Raw genomic sequence first — 12,771 nt, 5'->3', positions numbered from 1 at the left:
TAAATCTCTGAAACTGGACTTACTTTGGACTGACCAGAGTTTCTGCTCCTTCTTGGGTTTTAGGGTTCAGGAGTTTTAACTAGTGTAGCCAGTTCCTGCTCCAGGATTTGCATGTGTTACTTTTGTGTTGATAAAGGAGCAAGAAGAGACAGGAGTTGTGCAGAGCAGGAGATTAAGGGGAGCGGAACAAGCAAGCTTCAAGTTTTACCCTGTAGCATAAGTGACTTCTGGGGATAGCAGAAGGTCCCTGGTTTTAGACTTAGTAATGCACTGCAGAGTCTCTATACCCACTTCATACAGATAGGAGCAAGCTTTTAAATCCTGCTGTGTGGGTTAGGCCAGCTCATAGGAGTTAGAGTGAGCCTCAAGGAACTAATGTACATTCTTGCCTGCCTGTGAAAACAGATTAAAAACGAGATGCTATTATGTTGACATCACCCATTCCAGATCTAACATGTGCCAACTTACATCTGATAGATGAATATTTTACTTTTATTTTTTAAATGGCTGTTCCAGCTTCTAAGACCTGATTCCTACCTAAAATGAAGCTGTGTTCCTGAAAGTCAAGCAGGCAGCTAATGGAAGTCTGCTCTGACCAAGCCAAAGCAGAGTGGTGTCCACAAGTTTCGACTGAGTTTCACTTCTGCATTTGCAATTTCAATTGCTGTGGGTAGTGAAAACCTACTTGGACAAGTCAGTCTCACATGGCCCTTGGGTGGGAATGACCAGTGGCATGACCTGCTGGGACTATTAATGAGAATACAGAAAATGGAGAATGGGAGAAGGCTGGGGATCCCAGCTGCTGTACCTTCTCTGTTTGAGAGGTTAAACCAGTGAACTTTCCGATAGGGACCAGAGAAGGCAAGCTGACAGCTCCTCACCCTTTCTCCTTTCCAACCAACTAAGAGTGCCACAAAGTGATCACACATTGTGCTTCATGGGAGGGTCAGCAGGACACTTGTTTGTGGTCTCTGTGTGCCATGCTGTGGTTATGGATGTTTGGCATGCGTTTATGTAGAATCATAGAATTGTTTGGGTTGGAAAAGATCTTAAAGATCATCTCGTTCCTATCCCCTGCCATGGGCAGGGACACCTTCCACTAGACCAGGTTATTCAGAGCCCCATCCAACCTGGCCTTGAACATCTCCAGGGGTGGGGCATCCACAGCTTCTCTGGGCAACCTGGTTTTGTGCCTCACCATCCTCACAGGAAAGAACTTCCTCCTAATAGCTAATCTAAGCCTACTTTCTTTTAGCTGGAATCCATTGCTTCCTGTCCTGTTAATCCAGGCTCTTGTAAAAAGCCTCTCTCTGTCTTCCTTGCAAGATCCCTTCAGGTACTGGAAGGCTGTGATTCCCAAAGCCTTCTCTTTTCCAGGCTGAACAATCTCAATTCTCTCAGCCTTTCCTCATAGGAGAGGTACTCCAGCCCTCTGTTCACCTTGGTGGCCTCCTCTGGATTCAGCGAGACAGGTCCATGACCTTCCTATGCTGGACCCCCAGAGCTGGATGCAGCACTGCAGGTGGGGTCTCACCAGAGAAAAGCAGAGGGGCAGAATCCCCTCCCTCCCCTGCTGCCCACAGGGCTTTTGGATGAGGACATGTTTGGCTTTCTGGCCTGAGTGCTCATGGCTGGGTCATGTCCAGCCTCTCCTCCACCAGCACCCCCAAGTCCTTTTGGGTAGGACTGCTCTCCATGTGCTCATCTTCCAGCCTGGATTGATACTGGAGGTTGCTCTGACCCAGGTGCAGCACCTTGCACTTGGACTTGTTAAACCTCATGAGATTCCCATGGGCCCATTTCTCAACCTTGTCCAAGTTTTCAGCCTGGACTGACTATTAACATACCAACAAGGTTCAGCTACATCTGCTCACTAAGATGTTGCAGAAGACAGTTTGTGATGATCAGAGCCATCAGATCTCTGCATGGTTCAGAAACTTTGTGATGTTTACCTCCTGTGAACCATCATCCATTTCTGGGGTCCCCAGTACAAAAAAAAGTCAAGGACTTGTTAGAGCAGGTGCAGAGGCCACAAAAATGATCAGAGGGCTGGAGACAGGCTGAAAGAGTCAGAGCTCTTCATGAAGATTGAAGAAGAGAAGGCTCCAGGGGAGACTGTATAGCACCTTCCAGTACCTAAAGGGGGCTTATAGGAAAGAGGGAGAAAGTCTTTTTATGTGTTGTGACAATACAAGGGGCTACAGTCCTAAACTGAAAGAGGGTATGTTTAGATGGGGTATAAGGAAAACATTCTTTATGGCTAGGGTGGTGAGTCACTGGCACAGGTTGCCCAGGAAAGGTGTAGATGCTGCATCCAGTGTTCCTGACCAGGCTGGATGGGGCTCTGAGCAACCTGGTCTAGTGGACGGAGTCCCTGTCCACGGCAGGGGGGGTCAGAACGAGATGATCTTTACAGGCGTCTTTGAACCCAACCATTCCGTGTTTCTGTGATCATATCCAGTGGCCTGTGTCTGTCACCGTGCAGTGGGAACTACAGGCTGCAAGGGTGGAAGCCTTGGACTCAACAAGCAGCCTTATCTCAACTTCTGCAGAAATGACCACGCCAGCCCCATGCCACCGATTATTCTCAGCTGCTGCCAGCACTACTTTTGGTAGTGCTGCCATAGCATAAAACAAGAGATTCTAGAGCCTGTATTATTACAGGGATGAATTGCAAACCCTGTCAGTAGAAAGATCACAAATTTATTTTCTCAAAATGATTTCTTCTTTACTGAAGTATAGTGTGCCTTTCAGAGAAACAGCTGCCAGTAAATCCATTTGCACACAATATATTGTGGTTTTACATTGTTTTGCTGAACATCTGCTGTGGACAAAAATAAAAATACTTAGGTTTTTTTATAGCTTTCCAGGGCATTTTGAACTTTTAATTAGTACTCCTGTGGAAACCATAAATCCCTCATGAGTTTTGGTGGTTTTAAGCCAGCTGAGTGAAGACTTAATCACTTCTAGCTTTAGAAGGCATTAATATAGTTAATGTAACATTTTTCTTTTATAGAACTGAAAGCACTTGATGGAAGAGGTAAGCACATTATCCTCTCAAATTTTAAGGTATGAGATCTGGGATACATAAAAGTTAAATGTTCTTCCAAACTCATATAATAATTCTGTGGCAGCACCAAGAGTACAACCCAGAGAGTCTCATTTTAGTTCTTTGCTTTGTTCCTTGCCATTATGCTTCATTGCTGCATTAATTACTGTGGCATGTTTGTGTCATTGTATCAAACTACGATGCACTATAGAGACAAAGAAAATAATTACATTTAAAGAAGTAGTTTGCTATCATTCAAAGATCAAGAAACTCCAAAATTATATTACAGTTATTTAATTCCTTGGTATATGTTATGTCCCAGGTGTAGTAAACTGGAAAATTGTGGTTGAAATACAGTATTTAAGGGCTTTATCTAATTATGTGATAAAAGATCCATAACTTATAGTACATTAAAAGCCTTGCAAACACAACAGAAAGAGGCAGAATTATGACGGTTGAAATGTAACCAGAATCTATCTTAAGAAGGTCAGTTTTGGTCAAAATAGTTTAATTAGAATGATATGGAAAGGCTAAGAGTTGAAATAAAGTTTGCCAGAAACAGCTAAGAAATCAATCAGTTTCAGATTTGAGTCCATTTTTGTCACTCTGAGATGAGATTCATCGCATACTGTGCAGAAATCCCTGAATTACTGGTGGTTGAGCCTTCAAATCTATGTAACAGCATGAGTGGAATTACGAGTTTTGGTCTAGCAACAGTGTATGTGACATAAGGTGACTGTTAATTTAAGGATTACTCATTTAAATATGGATAAAAAATCTGGACCCATACCCTCAACTACATAATGAAATTGCCTTATGGAACATAGTTTGTCTCTCCTTGATTTAAATAATCCTTCACTCCCTTTTACTTTCTTTCCAGACACACTGTGAAAAGGAGAAGTCAAAGTTACGTATCCGTGCTAAACCATCTCTCTTTCAGCATATGGGAGTTTATTCATCATTGGCTGGGAAGATACAGAATTTGAAAGTAAGAATAAGAAATTAATGCTGTATTAAATTATATGCTTGTGTTCTGACTTTTCTCAAAGGAGTTTCAAGGACCACATCTTTGGCATTAGATGGCATTTCCATATCCAAATATGTTGTTTTACAGATTTGGTAGAGAATATTGATCTGGCATCTAAGCTGCAGATGGGGCACACTGCTCCTCCACAAACACCTTTGAATCTCTCATCTGAACAGGAGCATTTCATGGCATATAGGAACCCTCCTCACAACACAAGGTTTCAGATGCTCTGCTCCATGATGGTTTGTTTTGGCTGAGCAGGTCGCATTCCCAATAGGAGGGACAATTAGGAAAGAAGGTATATTGGTGGGACAAAGGTGTGCCTAATGTGATGGCCACAGATTTTTAGGGAAAGTTTGGGGGGCAAACCACATATCTGATAAGGACAAGAGAAATGATGAACCAGACTTCAGGAATCTCCTGATGGTGCCATCTAGACTAGTGACAAGATTTCTCAATTGGATCAGGCTAGAGATTGACGTAGCCTTTAGCAGAGCCCAGGAATCACATGTTCTGGCAGAAGGCATCCTAGACAACTATGAAATAGCCTCCTGTGAAGATTTTTATTTTTACATCTTGGCAGTTAAGAAACAATCAGTACACCTCTGTCTACAAATTGTAACATTGAGTCCCAGTGATTACACTGGAATTAATATTCTATATCTATTAAAAATAGATTGTATATTTTTTGACACTGAGGTGATTATTTTCTGGAATAGCTTCCTATAGTAATTATAGATATCAATGCACTTTTTTTCCATTGTATGAGTGAAATTATATTTCTTTATATCAACAGGATAAAGATTTTAGAAAAAATCTGCTACTTAAAGTACATAATAATCCACCTGCAAAACTGGATACAAGCCTAAGAATATACCACCAATATACCTTGGAAAAAGTTTATAAAGGACAAGACTGTTTTTGGGCTTCAGCTCCAGTGGCAGGTGACTACATCAGGTTCACATTTTTAAATCCACTAGAAGTTGAAAAGTAAGTATTACATGGTATGGAACATGGAAGCCTACATATATCCACTTTGGAAATGCTTGAGTCTGTTCGAAATTATCACTGCTCAACTGTTTTCATAAACCCTTTTACTGACAAAAAATCCATTATTTGCTATTTATCTTATCTTCCTTTTGAACTCCCCTCCTGAAAATACATTTCTTCCTTGGTAATCAGAGAGCTTCTTAATTTTTTTCCTTTCATTTCTTCAGGTAAATATTTTACACTCTCTGATGATAATTCTCAAAGGAATTTAACTGATTAATTTCATCAATGGAGTCAGTGAAAGCTTTATTTGTGTAGTTGCCAACAGGAAGGCTGTTTGCATGATGTCAAGTCTGTATCTCCACCTAGTGAGCTGCAGTGAATGACAGTTGTTACAATAAACACTGGTGTTCTGTATTAATCAACTAGTTTATGCTTTATGAAACTTGGGTAGCCTGTAGTTTTGCATGTTCCTGTTACTGGGAAGCTGCTATGGATGAAGCTAACTTACAAATGGTATTGTCTAATGGCTGGTCCCAGCCCTGTCACATTGCTAGTCTGTGAAAATGTATGGTTAATCCTATAATATTTGGTGGTTTTAGGCCTTGAATATTTGATATCAGAGGAGAGAGTTTGATGCTTGAAATTCTCTTAGTTCTTTTTGGATCTAAACCCCTAAGAACTATTAATGCCAGAAATTTAAAACCAAACAGGGATTTTTATTCTTAAATGGTTTTGACTGGATTCTTGTTTTGCCAATGCTCTTGCTTATTGGCTATAAAGGAAATTGTTTGGAAGCACCTGAGTTGACCAGTATTGATAAAAAAGGGGAATTCTCCTGGCATGTAGTATATGGCTTAGTAGAAACAGAAATTTTTGCTACCATTCACCTTCCAGAAGCCCATTCCACTTCAGTCTGACAATTATAGGAACAGATGAGAGGGCAGATCTTCCTTAGCTATTTAAACATGGGAAGGTAATTTATTTGGAACTTGAGCACTAAAAAAGGGGAACACTTGCATTTGTGGTTCCAGAGAAAGATGATTTAAATATTTGTTCTGTTTAAAATAAAAAGACTCTATTATGGTTTGGTTTACAGTTTGAAGGCCTATTTCTGTTCTCTATAGTCCAAAAATATGTAAAGAAAATGTATCTGAAACTTTCCTTCAAAACTGGAAAGAATTACTTCCCTAGAACTCTTCTAACGTATAAAATACCTGCAATAATACACCTTTATCATCAGGTACTTGTTCAGAAGTGGAAACATGGAGCACCCTGGTGATAAACTGTTTAACACTACTGTGGAAGTGTTGCCAGCTGATGTAAGTCTTTCATTTCCAACCGTATTTCATTTTCAGAATGATATTCAGCATAAAATGTCATACCCTAGAAAATACTTCTTGAAATTTTATTGCTTTATTTTTCACAGGAAATGCTAATAAAAGAATTGGTTGATAATGGAAGTAAATTAAACTACCCAGCAACCAAAGACGGGTATCTAAAAATAGGTAAATTGTTTATTGTGACTTCAAAACCAGAAATTTTGTTCCTACATATAAAGTGTTTCTGCCCTTAAGGATTTCATTAACTCTGTGATAAATTCAACATTCCAAGGTGAACTAGTAAGGAAAAGAAACCCTTTGCATTACTGCGTAGTGTATGGTGTTTGCCAATGACTCTCCTATTTTGGTTTAAGTATGACCAGTGGCAAAAGCCAAGACATCTAATTAGAAGGAAAACTAATTACAGTCTCTGTAAAGGGTTTTCCTGGCAAGATTTTGGTAGCTGGGGTGGAGGGCTGGGGGTGGTGGGGGAACTACAGGTGTGGCTTCTGTGAGAAGCTGCCAGAAGCTTCCCCTTATGTCCAGTGGAGCCAGTGGCAGCCAGCTCCAGGATGGACCTACATCTGCCCAAGGCTGAATCCATCAGCGACGGGAGTAGTGCCTTGCGGGATAAAATATTTTATAAAGGGGGCGTAAAACCTCTGTGTAACAGCAATTGAAGCTGGAGAGAGGAGGGAGAATACATGAGAGAAAAAACTCTGCAGACACCAAGGTCAGTGAAGAAGGAGGGGGAAGATGCCATGCTGACTCCCCTGAGGAGGAAGGAGCAACAGAGACAATATATGATGAACTGACCACGATCCCCATTCCCTGCCCCCCTGCACCCCTGGGGGTAAGGAGGTAGAGAAAATCAAGAGTAAAGTTTAGCCCAAGAAGAAGGAAGGGTTGGGGAAAGGTGTTCTTAGATTTGGTTTTATTTCTCATTACCCTACTCTTACAAATAAATTTTTTTTTTTTTTTTCCCAAGTCAAGTCTGGCTTGCCCATGACAGTAATTTGTGACTGATTAATCTCTCCTTGTCCTTACTTCAACCCATGAGTCTTTTTCAAAAGACTTTTTTTTCCTTAATATATTCCTGGATCTAATTTATAGTTCGTAATATAAAGCTTTTCACAAGTTTGCTTGGAAGTATATTTCATTCTAATAAATGTTCGTATGGGTCTTGTGGGTTTTTTTTATTTAGGGGCTTTTGAAAATGGCATTGCAGAAGGCAGCATTAATCGGTCAGTAGGAAGAATACAGGCTATTCGTTTATCAGTCAGTTCTGATTCTCCAGTCTGGGCAATACTGAGTGAGGTAAGCATGTCAATAAAAGCATTTTTATTATTCATTATGAAATGAGTTTTGGTTTTTCCAATCATATAGTATTGTTAATCATTAATTTTATTTAATTTTGAATGGAATTTTGTGTGGAAAAACTCACACAAGTGAAGAATTATATTAATTCTTTTCAGGAGATAAATTTACTTCATTGAAAGTGCTGGAAATGCTCAAATGGGATGATTCTCCAGTTTTGCAGTGCTGTAACTGTAGTTGCTAGGACTTGGATTTTGACAAACAAAGCTTTTTTTCAGTCACCATCTTGGATATTAATTACGTTATGTCAACATTTTCAGATGAACCTGTGATTTTTTAATTCTTCCAAGTTTTTCCCAAGTGTTTGAATGTCTGTAAGTCCGTAAATAGAAAATACTTAGCAGAAGTCACTAAAGAGAATTACTACATCCTTAAACCCTAGCCATAGCTGGAAGATGGGAAAAAACTAATGTCTTAGGCAAAGCTCCTGCAAGATTTTAGAAAATAACAGATTTTGGTTTTTTCCAGGTACTTATCAAGACATCTGAAAACTGAAAAAAATACATTTTTGATGTGTTACTTGTTATGTATTGTTTGAAAACAAGGCTGACTGCAACAGAAAAAAAAAGGACTGGGTCAAAGGATCAATTCCAAACCCATTTAATTATTAATACTCTGTATTAGGAAAGAGTAGAGATAACTCTTACGTCTTTATATGAAAAGGTATATGAAAAGAATGTTAGTAGTTTCTAGAAAATGTTCGTGAGTAATATGTCATATAAAAATCTCACCTTAGCTTGGCAACATTAAATAGATATTATTATAAACAATTGAAAAGGCATTACAGCCTGCCTCAGGGACTAAAGCATAAAGGTATAAAAAGCTTCACCAGAAATAAAAATACAGACATTTTTGAAAAATATTAAGGATGTGATATTCAACTCCATTAAAAACTCTGGTCGATTTTGTAGGGAAATCAGAACTGAAGGAAAAGTTGTCAATGTTCATTACAAGTATTTAAAGTACTTCATAGGAACAACTTAATGTAATGAAAATTGATCTCAAACTTAATATAAGTGTGTTTCACCCTTAATGTAGCATAAGTTATGTTAAATATTTTTTTAAATGAGAAGTGCCTACAAATTACCATTTGAATAACTTGAAACTTAAACAGGTATTGTTTGGAAGATTGTAAAACTTCTCAGTGAATTGTGCATTGAATTAATAACAGGAAATAAGGGTATTATGTGTAACTATATTTTTGTAGAAAGAAAATCTATGTAAATAAAATTTTGGATCCTATAATTAGATAATCAGTGTGTACTGATATTTCAATCCTTGTCGTAAGTCAAAATTCAACATAAATTTGAAAATAAAAAGTAAACCACAGTAGTGTCATTTGAAAAGTTTTTGGGAAATGACAATCCACCCTGGACATCTACCTGTTAATGTGCAGAATTCCGGTATCACTTCCTTAGCACTTGAAGTATGACTGCACCCTCATTCCCCTGCACAGGCATTGCATCCTGACAGCAGGAAATAAGCTGCAATGTGTGGATTTGTATTGAATGGGTTACATTAATGCAGAGTTGTATTCTTAATGCCACATTTAGAATGAGATGGAATTGATTTTTTTACATTAAAACAGTTCAGAAGAGTGTTTTTTTAAAAAACAACCTCTAGTAATATTTTGATAATATTGCTTAGAGGATTATAGTTTATTTATTTTACTGTATTTATTTAGACTTTTATGTACAGGATTGTTTATGTACTGTGGTGCTATATATATGTGCATGTAGATATATATACATACATATATTGGACCAAATATTGCAGCCTTCATTAGGTTAGGAGTTTAATGCCAGTTAAGAATTAGTGCAGTAATACAGCACGCTTAGAGGTACGCTGTGGGACACCTTTATCCCTCAGCATTTACAGTGAAAACATAAAACCTTATTTTGCCATTGCTTTCACTGCAGCTGATTCACTGTTGGGAGTAGTGTCTGCATTCAGGGTGCCTTGCATTCACTTGTTACAGGGCAGTGTCACTAAGGAGGAAATTCCAGAGCAATTATTTAATACAGTGAAAACATAGAACATACTAAAGTAATAGATTTTGCTACCAAAACATCTTATTTTCACAGTGAAATGAGATTTCACTCTAGTTGAAGCGTACTTTCAAGAAGCTCATCAGAATACCTGAAATTGTATTAGGAAATGACTGGACTTAAAAAGATATATTTTTAAATGTCATTTTTCATTCTGTGCTGCCAGCTTGGTGCTTCATTAATTGTTTCAGTTTTTATATATTTTACATAACCGTTGAAATCACAGAATACCCTTCCCATCACTCTGATGTAAATGAGGTTTTAGTTGATGTTGTAAATAATCAATGCTTCACAAGAACCATTAATTCTTCCCTGTGCTTTTGCAAGCGCAGAGGTTTCTTGCACAGTCTGCAGAACCACAACTCCACTATAAAGCCAGAGGAAACTCCTAAGAGGAATTTTGTATCTGGATTTTCACTGATGAAACAATAGCTGAAAAGTGAGTATTCCAGCCCCAGGAAGTTTACATCAAGGGAGTGCAGTGGAAGAATACCTCAGCAATAGCACTTCTGTGTTATTGGCAACAACCACCGCTGGCAAGTGAATTACCTGGGTTTGTTCACAAGGAGTGGTTATGAACACGCAGCTTCCTTTCCACCCTGCAAGCAAGATCTTACCTGTGGTTTTCCATGTAATAATCCTATGCACTGAACCTTCACACACTACAGTTCCAAGACCAGATCAAAGGCTGAATAGAGGCCTTCCCATAGGAAGGCTTCCGTTTAGGTCCAGGGAATAAGGAACTTCCTCTAACTTTACAGGTGACTGGTTTTGAAGTCTAGGCATTGTGATTGTAACTTACAAAACCAAAGATGGTAAACTCTAAGTGAAAAAAATAACTCCAAAAAGAGTTTCAGATTCTCAACCAGATCACCAGGCTCACTGAATGGGAAATTTTACTTCAGTACTTTCATGTGGTTTAAAACATAAGTCTCAAAAATAAGATCTACCTCATGCTCATTGTACATGTACTTAATCAGTTTAAATGTCTGTGTGGTAAGAAAGCACAAGTTCCAATCTAGTTCTGTTACCAAAATCCTCTGAAAATATTGGGAAAAATAAGACTCCCTCAACACTTTTATTGTCTTTTTATTGTTAGGGAGTAAGGCATTACTTTATTCTTGGCCAAGAGGTGTGTGCAGCTGACAGTTTCAGCCTCTGTGCTGGCACAGATACAAAACTTTTTCACTTATTTATACATTTTTAGTAAAGAAAGGAATTTGATGCCCAAAAGATAGACTGGAAATAGTCTATGTCTATATCTCTATAGAGCAGGTATTTGTTTATTGCAGTGCTGGTGGTGAGGGGGATTTTTCCTCCTAACTCACTCCCCCTTGTCAAGTGCTGTGGTATATTTATACAGTAAATTTTGCTTAATGTTGCTATGTCATTACAGCATCATCACATACGTGCTGGAACTAATTTACATAGCATGATCTCATGGTTATTAGATAATTCTTTGTACTGTGTGTGCACTTCCCCAGTTCGGGGGTCTTGGGGGTCTTTGATGAAGGCTTCTAAAGTCTTCTTTGCACTTGAACTTTTCAACTTCGTTTTCGGGGTATGTGCAGTTACGATGCTCTTCGGTCCGTCCGGTCTTAACCGGCCTAAATTCTTTGTTTTGTGGCTAATTGGCTTTGGCTTGCCAATTTCTCATTAGTACTACACTTATCTATCTCTAAAACTGTACACATGGTAAGTTTGTTGGTTTTTTTTTTTCTCTTTTCCTCCATTCTGCATATAAGCAACTAGTTAACTAGATACTAGCCATTGCATTGTATAAAAAGTTATTAAACTAGATGATATGGGCATCAAAAGTTATGATTCAGGCTATATAAGCATCAGATTATAGGTATAGAAGTTATGATTCAGGCTACATAAGTAAAAGCTATGATTCAGGCTATATAAGTAGAGAAGGCTATGCTTCAGGTTATACTGATAAAAAGTCATGATTTAGGTTATGTTGATGTTAAGGTTACATAGATATCTTATAACCCGAGCTATATAGGCACTTTGTTACTTTGACCTAAGTTATATAGACATCAAATCCCTCCTTTTCTTTACTCCTTTGTAAATTCTTTCACAAGTTATATTGTGGTCTCTGCGTGCATTCCTTGAAAATATGTTCTTTTTTCTATTTTGTGCCTTAACTGGTAACTTTTCCAGTCATCATAAGAAATTGTAGTCTGTTTGCAATACCACAGGAAACATTGACTGAATACACAGGTACAAAGAATGATTATTCCTAAAAGCATGAATAAGTGTTTTAGCAAATTGAAATTTGGGAGCCAAGACGTAAGTGATTCCCACAAGTGGGTTGTCCATGAAGTGTCATCTTTTGTTACTTCATGGAGTACCCTGGCATGTTGCCAGATTGTGTGTGTATCTGTTGCTATTTGCCCTGATTGATCTACATACATACAACAACTGGTATTTACTAGGGTACAAATTAATGCTCATTGGTTCCACGTCACATAATTCTCTTAATTAATTAGTATTCTACCCTCTATTGATTTCTTGCTCTTCATGCTAATTTGGTCCACATCCTTTAGTCCTTTTATCATCTTTTTCTCAGATGGGGAGTCCCCAACTTTCCAGGTGTTAATCCCCTCTCTATCTTCTGGTTACTTCAATATCCTTGAAAGGCCACAAATTTAAGATCCCAGTTGTCCAATCTTTAGTTCCCTTTGGCTCTTTATTGAAGCTTGTCAGGTTAGTTTTAACAAACTTAAGATTTCACTGATTTAAGGATCACAGTAGAGTCTGTGAAGAAAACCAGTGCTGGCTAAAAGCAGGCATTGCTTACAATTAATTAAAATAACTAATTAAAAATTAATTAAGAACATACGACTTTCAACAGTTTAATATTAATAATGTTTTATTCAACCCATTTTGATTTTCACTGGAGCACGGTTATTCATTTCTTTGAATGATGTCTCCATTCTCGTCTTAAATCTT

At 38.2% G+C, this 12,771-nt stretch overlaps 1 protein-coding gene across 1 annotated transcript in view; it reads left to right on the top strand.

Annotated features, from left to right (window-relative positions):
• The window catches only part of MGAT4D (MGAT4 family member D), a 35,982-nt gene extending 26,967 nt beyond the window's left edge, over nt 1–9,015 (top strand). Inside the window, exons 10-15 of the mRNA XM_039550336.1 lie at nt 3,930–4,037; nt 4,873–5,066; nt 6,310–6,388; nt 6,496–6,574; nt 7,593–7,705; nt 8,234–9,015. Of these exons, the coding sequence (XP_039406270.1) occupies nt 3,930–4,037; nt 4,873–5,066; nt 6,310–6,388; nt 6,496–6,574; nt 7,593–7,705; nt 8,234–8,260 (600 nt within the window). The 3' untranslated portion in view covers nt 8,261–9,015. The remainder of the gene's footprint in view (nt 1–3,929; nt 4,038–4,872; nt 5,067–6,309; nt 6,389–6,495; nt 6,575–7,592; nt 7,706–8,233) is intronic.
• Nucleotides 9,016–12,771: the final 3,756 nt, after the last annotated feature.

The sequence above is a fragment of the Corvus cornix genome, chromosome 4, assembly GCF_000738735.6.
Source record: "Corvus cornix cornix isolate S_Up_H32 chromosome 4, ASM73873v5, whole genome shotgun sequence".
NCBI lineage: Eukaryota > Metazoa > Chordata > Aves > Passeriformes > Corvidae > Corvus > Corvus cornix.
Note: the sequence above shows the minus strand (reverse complement) of the source record. Positions and strands in the feature narration are given on the sequence as shown.